The following is a 17,484-nucleotide window of genomic DNA, read 5'->3' on the forward strand; positions in this document are numbered from 1 at the left end:
CTGTCCTGCCCTGGGGACAGCCTGGCAAGGCCAGGGGAGGGTGCAAGGGCTGGCGGCCCACATCCTACACAGATCTCTCCTTGGCTCAGGGACCCAAGGGGTCGCCCATCCTGCCTAGGCTGTGAGCCCAAGAATCTGGAAAGGTGTGCGGCAGGGTCACCAGCTGAGAGGGGGCCTGCTTCTGTGAGGGAGGAGTCACAGGCAGCAGCAGGGTTGCTGCCCTTTCGCAGGTTTGGGACCCCTCCCCCCAGCTTCTCATTGCTGTCCTGCCTCACACTGAAGTCACCTGCTCTGCTCCTCCCTCCCCTGCCTGCTCATGCCCTTACTCCCAGGTCTCTGTGGATGTGTCCTCCTCCGACAGGTCTTCCTGGATGCCATCTTGCCAGAACCCTTCAAACCACATGCTTTCTCCCAAGACCTATCCCTTCCAGGCTTCTCCCCCTCCCAGATGTCCCCTGGCCCTGACACTAGCGTTGGGAGGTTGGGCAAGAAGCCCCAAGAGCATGAGGGACCTTCAGAGGGACACTGAGAAGCAGCAACACAGTTCTCATTTAGGGTCATGGTCCGGTGAGGTGGGAGGATGTGTAGCCCCTGCAGGGTTCCTCCCATAGTCCCTCGCCACTCCTCCCAGGGAGCAGGGCCTGGCCCAGCCCAGCCTCCAGCCCCAGGGGTCAAGCAGCTGCAGCCACCTGGGCCTCCCCTTCCTCTATCCCCAGCCAGGCTGGGCGGCCTCTGGGAGCCTGACTCGCCTCACTTCCCACAGCACAGCCTAAGAAATAGGAGTTGCCAGGGAGGGTACTGCTCAGTGCTCCAGGGAACGCCAGGCCTGGAGCTGGGCACCTCCTCCCTGGAAGCCAGAAGGGACCTATAGCCAAGGTGGGCAGAGAGGAGCTAAGGCCTAAGCCCTGATGCTGGCTCTGAACATTGAGGTCTGGTGCATGGATTAGGTCCATCCCAGCCTTCATTCATTCATTTGTTCAGCCACGCTGAGAGCAGGGTGTGGGTTCCCACTCCCAGTGGCTAGGGGCAGTAGCAGCTATGACCAGCCTGATTCACCCTCCGTGCTGGTGCTAAGTGGCCAAGAGCCTGGTTTACAGGGAGGGCCCCTGGGGCACAAGTCTGGAGTCCGCATCTGAGGACCATCCTCTGTATACAGGGGACTCCCCAGTGAACTGCGAGGGACAGAGGGAAGACCAGAAGGTCCCCGCCTCTTGGAGAGCCTGGGCGAGACCAAGCCAATGGGACTGAGTTGTGGGACCACATGGGGTCCTATGTGGGGCACATGGACAGCGTGGAGCTCACACACTCCCCACAGAGTCTCCCTCAGACTGCCAGCAGGATCGGTGTCTTCCGGGGACCACTTCATTAGGTGCAGTCTGCCTCTTGCCTATTGCAATGGTTCTGGGAATCAGACCCCAGAGTCTCAAGAGCTAGAATCAAGGTCAGCAGGGCTGGCTCGTCTGGAGGCTCCAGGGAGAATCTACTTTGATGGCTTTGTAGTGTCTGGCCCCTGCCCCTCACTGTGGCCATCCTCCTATGGTGGCTGGTCACGTCCTGCTCACACTGTACTTCACTGGCAGAAGACATGGGGCCCCTGCTGTGGGCCCTGCTGTCCCTGATGGGGTGTGTGGGTGAAGTTGGAGTTCACTGAGCAGTAGCCCCATCCTGTGAGGCACACGGGGGCCACGCAGCAGCCATGCAGAGGCCACATCATCTGTGTGTCACACCTGAGGAGATGGAGGATCAGGGCATGGGATCGAATCTACTTCTCAACTCCTCCTGCCTGCCCTCTGCTCCCCAACCCACTGTGGCATGTCCCTTGCAGAAGCGGGACCCACTCATGGGCTGCCATTCTCCTGTTTCTTCCTGTGAACACAGCTCACGAATCCAGCAAGCTAGCCAGGCTCTGAGGGGCCACCTGGGAATAGGAGAGACAAGGAAGACCGAGTTTGACCTGTCAATAGTCCCAGGAATGCCTGGAGCACAGCTCTGCCCACCGCGCCAGGCCACTGACGCTTTGCTCACACACATACATGTGCTGCTCTATTTTTAAAAATCCTCCTTGGAACACTGTGAATCCTGGAACATGTGCAATTTCCATGCCGTGGGTGGGAAAATCTATAGCTAAACTCTACAGATTTGCACATTACATTTCCATGGGGTTTCTACATTCCTCCCCATGTGGCCTCATAGGAAGCCACTGCAGCTACTAGAGGCAATGACACAGGTTTGGGGGGTTAAGCCACTGGGTTCTGGGGTGTTTTGTTACGCAGTAGCAAATAACTGATACAGGTATTGTTGGGAACTTACTCTTTAAAATGTAGTAAGAAGGGTCCTTGCTAGCAAGAATCACCCAACAGGGGGCCACAGGAAAGATAGGGGCCATGCTGGAGAGTACCAGCACTCCAGAATTAGGGGGCCTGTTGGGAAGCGATAGTGGGTTTTGCACACCCTGCACAGCAGGAGGCACCCTCTCCTTGTGGGAGGTCATCCTGTACCTTCTCACCTTCTCAATCAGCAGAAACCTGAGCGCCGGCTATGCGGCAGGCAGCCCTGGAGGGACTCAGGACAAGTTAGCAGGCAGCCTGGGACAGGTCCACAAAGGCACCCTTCACGACTCTTGGGACTTGATTTCCCCCCCGCCCACTAATGAGGACGCAGCCCACCCACACACGTGGCTGCCCTCTCAGCCCCAATTCTGCCGCATCCTAGAGGCGCTGGCACCCATGGAAGGGCCTCAGTCTCCAACAGGCACATTTTGGGTGTTGGGGTTGAGGTGGCAGGTTCTCGAGGCTCTCCAGCTCTCAGGCAAATGTTCCAGCCCCAGGGCCCAGCTTCCCCAGGCTGTGTCTGGCTTTCATGTGTCAGGACAGAGATGAACGGGCCCAGGGCATACCAAGTAACTGAAGGGCACACCTGGGCCTGGGCTCTGTCCTCCCCCAGCTCCTCATCAGTGCTGGCTTTACAGAGCCACAGCTGTTCATGAACTGCCTAGGGAAACAAGAAGAGACAGAGGCAAACAAAGGGGAGCTGAGAGGCTCCGGTCACTGTGCTGCCAGGTTCCTGAGCAGCTGGGCCCGTGCTCACCACGGAGCCTGCCCAGGGCCTGCCATCCCTTCTGTGTAGAAAAAGGCCTTCCAAATGACATTTTCCTCTGTGGTTTTAGGCAAATGCCTTGTCATAATATTTGTGCTTAGTTGCCTTTTATGATTTTTTAAGCTCCTAGCCTAGCTCAAAAAGAAATCTTTGAAAATAAGGCCAGCTTAGCCAAAAGGTCAAGGGTTTGAAAACCAAACAGTGGGCGTAAGCGGCCGGGGACAGCATGATTCTGCTGGCGTCCACTTGTGCAGCAGTGGGCACTGCTGTCGAAGGGCCAAACGCCAGAGGCAACAGGTGGCCCAGCCCAGGGTCAGGACCAGACGCCCCTCGGGTTCCATTGCAGCAATGAGCATGTGGCTGACACCTCCCAGGACTGGCACTACTTAGCATGGCATGGACACTCAATTCTGGCACAAATCTCTTTCCCAGAGAGCAAATCCACTCAAGCCTACTCTTGTTGGACGGGACACTTCACCTCCCACCAGGTCGGGGCATGGTCCACCCACCACATTCTCCTCCCACACCCATCAGTAAGAGGCCTACCCCAGAAGCCTCCATCCCATATGGTCCCAAGCCCAAACATGGAGCAGCAAGGCAGGGGTTCAGAACCACCTGCCAGCCCTGGAGCCTGCTGCACTGGCTTCTAAGCCAAAGGAACATTTGTGTCTGTTTTAGTGGCTAAATGTTTAAGCACTTACTTTTATGAGTGGAGACTCCCTGATGTGCATAGCAGGCTTCAGCAGGCCCAACCAGAGCAGGTTGAGAACAAAATAGAGACCTGGGTTGCCAATAGCTCATTAGCCCAACTTCTACCTGCCACGCTGGGCAGGGTTCCTGGGCACAGCCCCTCCCTCAGCATCCAGAGATTCCCCCAGCCTGTTCAGTTTTCCAGAGCTGGTGCAATGAGGCAGGTCCACTCAGGGATGGGCCAGGTCCCTGAGGCTGTGGCTCCAAGAGTTCCTCTAAGCTGCACACTCCGAGCAGGGCCCTCCCCGACCATCTCTCAGGTGATGCAGCTTCCGTTGTTGGGAGAATGAGTGTAGGGGAGGGGTAGAGGGCCCAGAGGGAGACAGTAGTGGCCTGGGAGGGCTGGTCAGCCCAGAGATGGCAGTAAGCTTGTGCCCAGCCACCCTGCCTATATCCCTCCAGGTACAGAGAGCACAAGTGGAAGGCCCCAGACTTTGCCCGCAAGGGTTCTCAAAGCAGGATGGGAGGGCCCAGGAGGCCCAGACTGGCTGCCTCATATCCTTCCCACAACCCTGCTGGGCTCTCAGGGTGGCGCCCAGTGACCAAATCAAGGCAGAGCAAGGGGCTCTGAGGGTACCCACTCATATCCCCCAGGGGCACAAGACCACCCTGGGTGCCAGGAGCAGGGGCAGCCTGGGGAGGGGTGATGTTTCAGCTTTCTCCTCACCCCCTCCCAGACAATGGTGCCACAGTCCCCTGGGAGTTTGGTTCTGGCACCCAGTGGGCATTCAGGAAGGAGAGGCAGCCCAGCCAGCTGTGCAGAGAGGCCCAGGGCTGTGGGGGGAGGCAGGAGGCCTCCACTTGCCCTCCTACCCTTTTAACCCTAAGCCCACTGAGCAGGCTGGAGAGGCACAGCAGCAAGACGAGCAGCTCCGACAGCGCCAGGCTGCCCAGGCCCTGCAGCGACTCCTTGCGTGCCAGCCGTCACGAGTTGCCCACCGTGCCCACCACGAAGAGTGTCAGGTACACGGCGGCCACCAGCACCTTGGAGTAGATGTGGGTGTTCACGTCCAGGTCGCTGCTGGGCGCAGCGAGACCAGGAAGGAGGCAGCCACGCTGCCTGGCGGAGAGCAGCTGGAAATATCTAATGCCCAAAACCCATTGTGCCACCGGGAAGCTTGTGCCATGGGCGTTCACCCAAGCCCACCTGGCCCTGGGAGCGCAAGGGGCGACCCTCTAGCCTTCAGGGACGGGGCGGGGACGGCGGCTGGGGCGCCTCCCTCTCCCAATACCGCCCCCGTGGCTGGGCGCGCCGCTCAGAGGAGGGCGCGGGCTCGGCGGGAGGTATGTGGAGCCGGCGTGCGCGGAAAGCGCGAGCAAGGGAGGTGAGCGCGCCAAGCCGAGGAGCGTGCGCTCCGCTCTGCCCGCGCCAAGAGCGATCCTCGGGGGACCGAACTGCAGCCGGCTAAGGACGCGCAGGGTCTGACGATCGGAGGTCGCCCGGAGCTCTCGGCAAGCGCTGAGCCCGGAGGGAGGCCCAGGAAGCCTAGGGTCTGAAGCCCGGAGCCAAGAGCCGCAAGTCCAGAGGAGCGCGAGCCCGAGCGCTCCCGCGGCGGCGCGATCTGGGTCCGGCCCCTCCTGGCCGGACGGCGCCCTGCAGCCCTCTCGCGCCCTCGCTCGGGTGCCTCCTCCTCCGACCTCACCTGCCACACGCCCACTCTCGCCCGGACTTCTAGCCGCGGAGGCACGAGACAGAGCTGCGGACCGCGGCGCGCCCACCATGCGCCTCAACAGCTCCGCGCCGGGCACCCCGGGCGCCCCGGCCGCTGACCCCTTCCCCCAGCCGCAGACAGGGTTAGAGGTGGCGTTCCTGGCCCCGGGCTTTGGCAACGGTTCGGACAATGCGTCGGAGCGCGACCTCGCGGCGCCCAGCAGCGACCTGGACGTGAACACCGACATCTACTCCAAGGTGCTGGTGACCGCCGTGTACCTGGCGCTCTTCGTGGTGGGCACGGTGGGCAACTCGGTGACGGCGTTCACGCTGGCACGCAAGAAGTCGCTGCAGGGCCTGCAGAGCACGGTGCACTACCACCTGGGCAGTCTGGCGCTGTCGGACCTACTCATCTTGCTGCTGGCCCTGCCCGTGGAACTCTACAACTTCATCTGGGTGCACCACCCCTGGGCCTTCGGCGATGCCGGCTGCCGCGGCTACTACTTCCTGCGCGACGCCTGCACCTATGCCACGGCCCTCAACGTGGCCAGCCTGAGCGTGGAGCGCTACCTGGCCATCTGCCACCCCTTCAAGGCCAAGACCCTCATGTCCCGCAGCCGCACCAAGAAGTTCATCAGCGCCATCTGGCTGGCCTCGGGCCTGCTGGCAGTGCCCATGCTGTTCACCATGGGCCAGCAGAACCGCAGCGCCGATGGCCAGCACCCTGGTGGCCTGGTGTGCACACCCACCGTGGGCACTGCCACTGTCAAGGCTGTCATACAGGTGAGCAGCCTCTTCCTGAAGGAGAAGGACCGAGAGTAGGTAGGGGCCCTTGGGTACCAGGCGGGAGTCTCTCATCAGTAGTCATCTGCCCAGGGGGACCTCAGCACTCCCTTTCCCCATACCCCAGAAGTAGTTTCCTGTGGGTACAGGGAGTTGGAGAGGTGAGAATTCCAACCCTGGGAGGCTGGGAACAGAGAGACTGGCCCCTTCTCCCTGCTCACTCCAGCATGGCCAGGCCTTAGCCCCCACCTCTCCCTTCTATTGATGGGAGCTGGAGTCGCAGCCGGTGACCTCCCTGCGGTCCAAATTCTCAAAGAGCTAATGGAATCGTGCACATGCTGGCAATGCCTCTTTAAAGGGACTGTCTGTTTCAACAGTTTCTCTATAGGCTTTGTGCCCCCAAGAGGTTACCACCCTCTCCTCTGCAGAGAAGCCCCCAGAGTGGCCCCCTCAGTGCTCCTTGGCCACCTTGCCTGGGCAAACGTGAGAGTCAGACATCAGTCTGACCCTGATGTCAAATTGGGCCGGTTCCTAGTTATCTTCAGTTTCCCCATCTGTAAAATGGGGTGATATGGCCTTGACCATGATCGAGGGAGAGTATTCGGGAGCACACGTGGGAGGTCTGTGTGGTCCTGGAAGCAAGGGGCGCTCACAGGTGACGACTGTTGCTGTTGACGGTGGCGATGTTGTTTCTTCCGGGAGGAGAGACAGGAGGTGTCCGCAGGGGAAGTCAGGGCAGATGAGACACTTTGATTAGCATCTGGGCCCTAGGACATGAGAAGCCGTGGAGGTTCTGGGTTTCCTCCATCCCAGAGCAGGTTGAGGGAGACAGAGGGTAGAAGGGTCTGGGCAGGGTCTCCCTGCCCTTGCCAAGCCAGAGGGGCCAGGGCAGCCTGCTGTACCCAGCCTTGGCCCCACCCCTTAGAAATGTAAACAGCATTGTGCCTGGGAGGGCATTGCTTGCCTGTCACCCTGGGCCCTGACTGACCCTCCACTGACCACCACTAAGGTAGGCTGTAGGGGCCAAGCTAGACTCCCAGTCCCCCAGCCTATGTGGAACTTGTGGCTTCAGGGGTCCACAGGAGAGTGGAGGTGACCCCAACCTTGCTCCCCAGCCAGATCCCTTCTTCTCACCAGAGGCAGAGATAGCCAGGGTCCCGGGGTAAGCAGTCAGAAATTGCCTCCTGTCTCCTTCCAGGGCTCCTTCTCTTGCCTCAAGCTCCTGTGTTTGAGCAACTTTGCAGGGTAGGGGCCGTCTGGTCAGGGGCCTGGAGGCAGCAGCCAAATCCCCCACGAGGGGCCAGTGGGCTCAGTCCCACCCAGTGAAGCCTGTGCTCAGCCCCCTACTCCCTGCTTCCAGGCTCAGACAGGAGCAGTCTGGCCCATAGAAATCACTGAAAACAAACGAAGCACAGGGAGGGTGACAACAGCCCAGGCCCAGTGCTCTGGAAGTGTCCCCTAGTCCTGTGGACGCTCTGCTGAGCCCTTGGAAACGGACACCCATAGACATTGCTTGGCCCCCAAAGTGCCATGTGTCTAGTCCCCGTGCTCAGAGCTGACCCCTTGTAGATGCCTGTGGGGTGTCTGCCAGGGGCCAACACCCCTGTGCTGAGGGCTTCCTGAATGTTTCCTGGCTTCCTTAGTGCCCAGGGACTGTGGGGTCCCATTTCTCTTTAAGGGGCTCAACTGTGTGCTTGGAAGTGACTGATGACAAGGCTGCTCTCCCATCTGAAGCAAGTAACTCAGACCAGGCCCCTCAGTTCCTATATGCCAGCTCCTCTGTGCTGGTGACAGGAGTGTCACCTGCTAGCCTGCCAGCCTCCACAGCAGTGAGACTCCCAGCCAGGCCCTTGCAAACAGAAGATGGGTTTGGGAATGAGGTGGTTTGGTGGTAAAACTAAGAGCAACTTTGAGCACTCCAGGCTAGCGGCTGGCAAGCCGTGCCCCAGCTCCTCTCCCAGGGGCCAGTAGAATGATAGGATAGCTAGGGACCTTCAGAACTATCCTGTCCCTGCTCTGACCCACCCACACATGGTCCTGCCCATGTGGCTCGACCATGAGTCTTGTACGGCCTCCTGCCTTTGAGCTCAGCAGTGACAAGTTCCTGCTGGCACAGGCTATGGGTCAGCAGGGTCCTGTGTTCACCCCTGGGGAATGTGTACTAGATGGACATGAAATCCTTGAAAACAGATGAAGCACAGGAAGGGTGACGACAGCCCAGGCCCAGTGCTCTGGAAGTGTCCTCTAGTCCTGTGGACGCTCTGCTGAGCCCTTGGAAATGGCTGGGTGCTGATGGGAACAGAGGCCTGGGGCTCTTGGGCATCTGGCTCAGATCTGATCTGAGTGGCTGTGTCCTTTGGAATGGTGTTCAGAGATCCTTTCCCCTCCATGGCACACTCCAAAGCAAGCCCTGCCCAGCGTCCCCAGGCACAAGTCTATTATACCTGCCATTGGTGGCCACTGAGGCCCCTTTGTCATCATCCCATTAGTGCCTTTTCCACAGCCAGGGGAACTTGCTCCCAGGCTCAGCCTGCCAGACTTGTGTCTTATCTCAGAAATGCTCTTTCTTTTTTCTTTTTTTTTTTTTTTTTTTTTGAGACAGAGTCTCACTTTATCACCCTCAGTAGAGCGCTGTCACATCACAGCTCACAGCAACCTCCAACTCCTGGGCTCAAGCGAGTCTCCTGCCTCCACCTCCCAAGCAGCTGGGACCACAGGCACCCGCCACAACGCCCAGCTATTTTTTTTGGTTGCAGCCATTGTTGTTGTTTGGCGGGCCCGGGCTGGACTCGAACCTGCCACCTTAGGTGTATGTGGCTGGCACCTTAGCCACTTGAGCCACAGGTGCCAAGCCCAGAAACACTCTTTCAACTTTGTGGGCATGGCTTCCCTCTTCAACCTCCATGCATGCCAGGAGCTGGTGACCCACATCCCCTGCTCAGAGCCCACAGGCAGATGGATCTCAAGACAAAGTCCTAGGCGGCACCTGTGGCTCAGTGAGTAAGGCGCTGGTCCCATATACTGAGGGTGCTGGGTTCAAACCTGGTCCTGGCCAAACTGCAACAACAAAAAAAAGCCGGGTGTTGTGGTGGGCGGCTGTATTCCCAGCTACTTGGGAGGCTGAGGCAAGAGAATCACCTGAGCCCAGGAGGTTGCTGTGAGCTGTGTGATCCCATGGCACTCTACCAAGAGTGATAAAGTGAGACTCTGTCTAAAAAAAAAAAAAAAGCCAAAGTCCTGGACCCCCGGGCCTTTGAAGGCCAGAAGATTCCAAGGGAGGAGAGGCAGCCAAGACCTGTTTCCATCAGATTAGGCCCTCCACTGAGCCTCAGGCAGCCCCCTTCTCAGAAATACACAGGGCTGTTCAGAGGCCAAAGAATGTGATGCCTGCCCCAGATGGTTCAGGAAGAAAAGTGTGGGTAATCCCAAGGACAGTGCAGGGGGTATTTGGGGCGGGGTGGGGGGATGCTTAGGAGACCCCCACGGCAGGGCCCAGGGCTAGCAGATCTGGCCCAGGGGCAGGACGGTCCTCATGCTCTCCCCATAACTTGTCTGCAGTTTGGGATTTTTTCAAGTTGGGAAGTTGCAGAAGGGGTTCTGTGTTCCTATGGGGATAGAATGTACAAGGAGGCCTCACGGTGGGCAGCAGACCCCCAGGACAGCCCCCCAACTAGCAGGCTGGGCGTCTCCCTGGTGGCCATGGCTTCTGCATCTGCAGTTTCAGGGCTGACTGGGGTTGGAGAGAGGGAAGGATCTCACAGTCCCTCACTTGAAAAGTCCATGGCCCTTTGGCAGGAAAGCATAGAGCATTTTTGTGCCTTTTCTGCACAAATGTACTTTAGAAAAACCCAAGAGCAGGTGAAGGGTGTGTCTCAGTATAGGTATTTTCCAGTTAATACGTGAAGAAGGAATAAGTGGTCTGATACTCCTGTGTGTGTGTCCTGGATCCCCTAATGGATTTTCAGCAGCCATCAGCGTTGAGTCAGGCCTGGGCCAAATCCCACGGTTCACACAGCCCTCAGAGAAGTACCACATTAGAACAATCGAATCTGAATCTGGTGCAGCCCTGAACATGGCTGGCAGCCCATGGGAACACATGGAGGGGCACAGTGAAAGCCATCATGATGCAGGGGCACTGTCACCAAACCTAGGCTGTGAGACACGCTCTGGACAAACTACCCAGCCTGTCTTATGGATGGACAGCCAGGGATCTCTGTGGGTAACAAAGGCTTAAGAGACAAGGTAACTAGCCACAGTCACTGTCCTTCATGCCAAGAAACAGTGAAGAGGTCCCCAGACAATGTGGCCCATGCACTGACTAGGTAGTGGGTGGCCGTGACCAACTCCTGTCTCCAGCTGCGGTGGGCCTGGTCTATGCAAAGTCCTTATCTCTTAGGGGGACACACAGACTATTTACAGGCAAAGTGATTTACTGAAATGGGATCTAGGGAAAGAGACACAAGAGAGCGGCAGATGAAACAGATCGGCCTGGAGTCTGTAGTTATGGCATTAATGATTTTTTTGTATATGTTTGAAAACGTTTGTAATTAAAAATTTTCAAAAGGCTAAGATGCTATATGAGTTGACAAGACAGAATTTGGCTTATGAGATTTAGCCTCAGACTGTGACTCAGAGGCCCTGGGACTGAGGGAGTGGCCTTATAATGGTGGCAGGCAGGAGACCAGCAGGGTGAGGACACACAGGCAGACCCTTGGCTGGAGAGGGATAGAGTCCAGAGGTCTTCCCCGCCCAGGACATCAGGTTCTCAGATGACATGGGTGAGTGAGGGACCAGAGCTGGCTCGGACCCAACTTGGCATCATGGAGGAGGACGTCCTTGTGATGCAGATCAGACACCTGCGGTCCTAGCCCTGTGCTGGGACCCAGACACCACTCTCCTGGGCTATCCCATGCTCAGACTGAAGGCAGTCAGAGGACGTGTTATCTCCCAGGACAGAAGGTATCCTGAGACTCAGTCTGCAGCCAAAGGGCCATGAGGGGGGTGCAGCTGCCCTGTGCCCACTGGGAACCCCTGTGGGGCAGGTCACTCCAGGCCTGGCTTCGTCATTGTCAGAGCTCAGACCGTGTGTCCCTCTCAGGAGGTGGCTCTGAGAGGCACTGAGCCCCTAGCTGGAAAGGTTTGATGGGAGCCGAGGAGCCACCCGTGGGCACAGTGGGAATGAGCTAGAGTCAGGTCTGTTGTGTGTGCCGGGAGGCAGAGCCCGTGGGGTTTCCCCAGCCACAGAAGTAGAGTCCCATGTGGTTACCTGGTAGTTTGTTTTTCTGAAAGATTTCCTTTTTCTAAAGATTGTGGTGAAATACATATCACAAAATACGTATCATCTTAACCATTTGTAAGGTCACAGTTGAGTGTTATTAAGTGCATTGACATTGTGCCGTCACCACCGTCCATCTCTGGGCCATTCTCATCTCCCCAGACTGAACCCACACCCCGCTCCCCAGCTCTGTAACCCCTCTTCTACTTTCTGTCTCTGCAAATCGGGTGACTCATGCCGTGGAATCCCACCTTATGAAGTGAGACAGACCAGACACCAAGGCTACCAGGCCCCCAATTATGTGGTGCTGTAGAAAGGCTGCAGGGGCAAGAAGCAGATGGGAGAAGGGTGGGTGGCACCGGGCACCTTGGGGCTGCCAGAGTGCTCTGGATCAGGTAACCCCAGGACTGCAGGCTGGGGGGCTACCTTTATGCCTGTAAACTCTGTCTCAGTGAGTCTGCAGACAGCTGAAGTGGCAGAGTTCCAGCACTTTTGCCCTCCGATGGCTGTTTTGGGGAGGTGAAGTACACTCACTGTGTGCCTTTGGGCACCTCAGGGTCCTCCTGCCTTAGGCGGCCACTCTCATGAGCCCCAACCAGGCAGACATTGAGGAGATGCTGGCTCTGCAGGGGGCTGCACACAGGGCTGTGGGGCTCTAGGGCTCTGGCTCTTGGCACCTGGAGCGAGCAGGGCTCCTGAGGTCATGCCATGGGGTCTGCCTGCTCCGGAGACCCCGCTATTCCCAGCACTCTGCCGCTGCCAGAGAAGGTGTGGCCACCCAGGGGGAATCATAACCCTTGAGCACTGCATGGGCCTGGCCCAGACCAGGGACCTGAGGTGTCTGTGCACAGGGTGAGCTCTGGAAGTCGGGGGGGAGAAGGACAGAGTCAGGCCACTTAGGAATGGGTATGTGGGATGCCCAGGGACCCAGAGAGGCAGCCCAGAGGCCCAGGTTTAAATCCCAGCTTCACACTGGCTGCAGGACTGTGGGCAAGCAGTCGGCCTTCTGTGCCTCAGTTTCCCCACCAGCCCACTGAGATGACAATTCCTCTGTGGTTTAGTGTGTTAATGCAAATAAAGCACTTGGGACTAGGGCCGAGGCCAGTAAGGGCTCACTTACCAACACCCTGGCTTGTGTCACCAGTGCTGACAACCACATGCCAAGTAGGTCTGGCAGCGGCTGACGAAGGTCAGCACCTATCCTCCTCCTTTAAGAAACATTTGCTACCTGAAGCAAGGGCCTGAGTCAGGTCTGTACAGCACCCCTGTTAGAGGAACTCTCACCTGAACGTCTAGGATGACATCCTTCCCTCTTCCCTCCCTCCCTCCCTCCCTTTCTTCCTTCCTTCCTCCCTCCCTCTCCTTCTTTCCCTCACCAACACACAGTGGGAACATTAGCAAACAAAACCAGCAAAAATTCTGCCCCACGATGAAACTTCCATCCCATCAGAGAAGACAGAAAATAAGCCAAAATCAGTACAGTGTGTGGACAGTGGGCAGCAACAAATGTAGCAGAGAGGAGGCCAGTGGAGACCACAGGGCTCATGTGCAGGTATCATGAGGATGCCAGGGTGTTGGGCATGATGGGGGCACAGCAGGGGCCTGGTGTGGCCAGAGTGGAGTGGTCACCGGGCAGTGCAGGCTGTGTGGGCAGATTATGTAGTTCTGGCTACAGCTCTCAGTCTGGAAACAGCAGCCACAGGAGAGTCTGAGCAGAGCAGGGTGGTGCTGGTATTTGAGGGGTGGTCCTGACTGCCTGGCTGAGAATGCATTTGGGGTTGGAGGATACTTAAGCCACCCAGATCCCAGGTGAGTGATCAAGATTGCCTACACCGGGCAGCGCTGGGAAGGCAGCAAAATAGTGCTGGGCACTAGATGCACGTTTTTCTTTGTTTGAATCTCATCTTCACTCTGCATGCAGTCAGAGTCACTCTCTGCTTGTTTACATCTCTGAGCTTTGACCAATTCACAGTCCAGGAAGCCCCCCATGGGGAGATGCAGCCCAACCATCACCCGAGCACTGCTCTGGTCTGGCCTCCTGGCTGTGGTCTGCCCTTTCCTGGGATGTCCCAGAAACGCAGGTGCTGGAATCACCTTCCAGTGCTCGCTCATGTGCTCATGGGGTGGGTTTGAGGCTTGTTCAGCCACATGACTGTCCTGTGTAGGAGGGTCTGGGGCCTGGGCTCACCACCACCTTGGGCTTCTCCGTGTGTCCACGGGGACGTTTGGGGTGAGCCAGGTTGTGGCAGCTGCACACGTGCGCAGGGTTCCATGTGCCCATGCCTTGTCATTCCTCATGAGTACAGAAAGTGAGCCATTTCTACCGTCCCTGGCAGGGTGGAGGTGCTCGCCACTCTGCACCCTGGCCAGCCCTTGGTATTGCCGCTTTTTCGGTTTTGTTTTCATTTAACCACTCTAATATGTTCTCATTGGTATCTTGTGGTTTTAATTTGCATTTCTAGTGGCTCATGATAGAGTAAGCATCTTTTCATGTGTGTGTTTGACATCTGTAGTTCTTCTTTGGTAATGTGTCTGTTCCAATTCTTTGCTCATTTTTTTAAATTGGGCCGTTGTTTTCTTTTGGTCGAGTTTTGAGAGTTTCTTTTTTTCTTTTTTTCGATATATTCTGCATACAAGCCCCACGTGTCAGCTATGCGATTTGCAAATACTTTCTCCCCATCTGTGGTTGTGTTTGCATGCTCCCAACACTATAATTCACAGAGCAAAAACTGATGATCTGGTGACGCTCCACGTAGCAGAGTCTTTATGGATCCTGTTACAGCTAAGAACTCAGTGCCTAGTACAAAGTCGCAAAGGTTTTGCTCTATATCATCTTCTATGAGTTTTACTGTTTTTTATTTATGTTTCTGAGTCACTTGGAGTTAACTTTTCCAAAGAGCATGAGGTAAGGTGCCCATTTTGGTTTGCACATGGTTGATGCAAATGCTCTAGCGCCTCTTGTGAAAAGTTGGTCTGTCTCCATCGAAGCTCCTCCATGCCTCTGTCACGGTGGGTCAGCTGCCCGGTTGTGGGGTCTGTGCCCAGGCTCTCACCTGTCCCTGCGATCCACCCATCCCTCCAATCCCACACTCCCGTGATTGCCACGGCACTACGGGAAGTCTTCCAGGGGGCCCAAGTCTTCCAACTTCATCCTTCTTTTCTTACACCTTGTTTTGCTATTCCAGTTCCTCTACTTTCCACGTACATCTTAGAATCAACTTGACAATAGCTACACAAAAGCCTGCTGGGATTTTGATTAGGATTGTGTTAATCTGTAGAGTGGGCTGCACTTCTCAACACTGAGCCTTCCCACCGTGGACACAGGGCACCTCTCTGCTGGGGCCCTCTCGGGTCCCTCCATCAGTAGGAGCTCTCAGAACACACATCCTGCTGGTGTTCTGTGGGCATCAGATTTACACCTAAGCAGTTGCGTTCCAGGCGCCATTGCCCATGGTGCCTTTTTAAGAAATGTTCTATTTCCAATGTTTTGTGGCCTGCCTATATCAATGTAATTAGTTTTTGTATATTGACCTTGTATCTTACAACCATGATAAACACGCTTACTAATTCCAGGAGATTTATGTAGTTTTCTTGGGATTTTCTAGTGGTGGGTCATGAAGTCTGTGAACATGAGAAGTTTCCAGTCTGTGTCTTTTATTTCCTTTTCTCCCCTCCTGGCTCTGGCTGTGACTTCCCGTGTGACAGAGGACAGACATCCCAGCCCTGCTCTGGATCTCAGGAGGAAGTCTTTAGTCTTCCTAATCAGGAAAGTTTTTAGCTTGAGTTTTTAGTAGAAGCTCTTAAACAAGTTAAGGAAATTCCCTTCTATTCCTAGTTTGCCAGGCATTTTTTAAAAATCGTAAATTGATGTTGAACTTTGTGCGATGATTTTTCTGTGTCTATTTATGAACATATGGTTTTTCTTCATAAACCAGCTTAATCCGGTGAATGAAGTGATTTTTTTTTTTATGGTGGTAAAACGTATGTCACATAAAATTGATCACTTTAACCATTTTGAGTGTAGAGTTCAGTGGCACTAACTACATTCACATATGAAAATCAGTACCGTCCATCTCCAGAATGTTTCCTCACCCTGAACTGAAGCTCTGTCCCCGTTAAGCACTAACTCCCCGACCCCTGCCCCAGCCCCTGGAACCACCCTCCTACTTTCTGTGCCTATGGCTCCAGGTGTCTCATTTAAGTGGAAAACACAGGCTGATGGTTCAATGTTGAACCAGCCTCACACTCGTGGGGTAAACCACTTGGTGGTAGGTTTGATTTCCTGACGTTCCCATGGGAATTTGCGTGTCTGTGTTCCTGATGGATATTGGTCTGTGCTTTTTTTTCCTTGTGTTGTCTTTGTCTGGTTTTGGCCTCAGAATAATACTGGCCTTGGAAAGATGAGTTGTGAAGTATTTACTCCCCTTTGTTTTCTGGAAGAGGTTGTGCAGAATTGGTATTATTTCTTCTGTAAAGGTTTGGTAGAATTCTCAAGCAAAATGATTTGGGCCTGGAGTTTTGCGGATAAGTTTCTGACTATGAATTCAATAATTTCAAAAGATAGAGGGATGTTCGGGCTATGTGTGTCTTGAGCAAGCTGTAATTTGCAGTATCTTCTGAGAACTTGGTGCGTTTAACCTATGTTGTCAAATTCGGGGCGCAGATTTGGTTGTGGCATCTCCTTATCGTGCTTTAAGGTCGGTGGCGTCTGTGATGGCTCCTTTGCTCCTTTTCATCCCTAACACTGGCAATCTGTGTCCTCTCTCTCGTCTCCTGGGTCACGGCAAGGAGTCCATCAGCGTCATTGTGCTTTCTGAGGAATCAGTTGCAGGTCTCCTGGGTCTCCAGTGCCTTTCTCAGCCTTCAGTTTTATAATTTCTACTCTTCCTTGTTTGCTTTTGGTTTAATTTGTTCCTCCTTCCCTAGATTTCTAAAAGTGGACGCTTTGATTATTGGTTTGAGAGCTTTTTCTTGTCTAATACAGACAAGTGATACTGCAAAGTTCCCCCCAAGTGCTGTGTTAGCGGCATCTCAACACTTTTGAAGTGTTTGATTCTAGTTTGGGTCTTATTTTCTTCTTTCTTTTCAAACTCTCTCTTTAACCTTTGGGTCATTTGGAAGTGTGTTAATTTCCAAATGTTTGATATTTTATGATCCATTTCTAATTTAGTTCTATAATGTTTCGAGAATATAGTTGCATAATTTATATTCTTTAAATTTGGCTCGGCACCTGTAGCTTAGCGTCTAGGGCACTGGCCACATACACCGGAGCTAGAGGGTTTGAACCCAGCCTAGGCCTGCCAAACAACAATGACAACTACAACAAAAAAATAGCCAGGCGCTGTGGCAGGCGACTGTAGTCCCAGCTACTTGGGTACTCTACCAAGGGTAACATAGTGAAACTCTGTGGGAAAAAAAAAATGAAAGAAAAGAAAAAAGTTCTTTAAATTTGTTAATGGCTCACACCTGTAATCTTAGCCCTCTGGGAGACTGAGGTGGGTGGATTGCCCGAGCTCTGGAGTTCGAGACCAGCCTAAGCAAGAGTGAGACCCCCCATCTCTAAAAAAGAAACAGCCGGGCATTGTGACAGCACCGTAGTCCCAGCTCCTCAGGAGGCTGAGGCAGGAGGATCATTTGAGCCTGAGAGTTTTAGGTTGCTATGAGCTGTGATGCCACAGCTCTCTACCCAGGATGACATTTTTTGCTAACAATGGTGTATGGTCCAGGATAAAGGTCTGTGTTGATGAGTGTGGGGTGTGTTATGCTGGCATCACTGGGCATGTCACAACTTAGTTGTTGAATGGCAGTGTATTATTTAGTTCTAAAATTTGTATTGATTTCTTTAATATAGTTTATTTTTCTCTGTTATGAATTTTTATCTTTCTGTTCATTTCAAGAGGACCCCCTTTCCCTCGAGGAGCCTGATTTC

General features: G+C 54.8%; 1 protein-coding gene across 1 annotated transcript in view; it reads left to right on the top strand.

The window, feature by feature from the left end:
- Positions 1 to 5,258: 5,258 nt before the first annotated feature.
- NTSR1 (neurotensin receptor 1) overlaps positions 5,259 to 17,484 on the top strand; it is a 38,626-nt gene continuing 26,400 nt past the window's right edge. The window contains exon 1 of the mRNA XM_003787763.2: positions 5,259 to 6,280. Coding sequence (XP_003787811.1) covers positions 5,567 to 6,280 — 714 coding nt within the window. The 5' untranslated portion in view covers positions 5,259 to 5,566. The remainder of the gene's footprint in view (positions 6,281 to 17,484) is intronic.

Source organism: Otolemur garnettii, unplaced genomic scaffold (assembly GCF_000181295.1).
Source record: "Otolemur garnettii isolate 467f Iridium unplaced genomic scaffold, OtoGar3 scaffold00023, whole genome shotgun sequence".
NCBI lineage: Eukaryota > Metazoa > Chordata > Mammalia > Primates > Galagidae > Otolemur > Otolemur garnettii.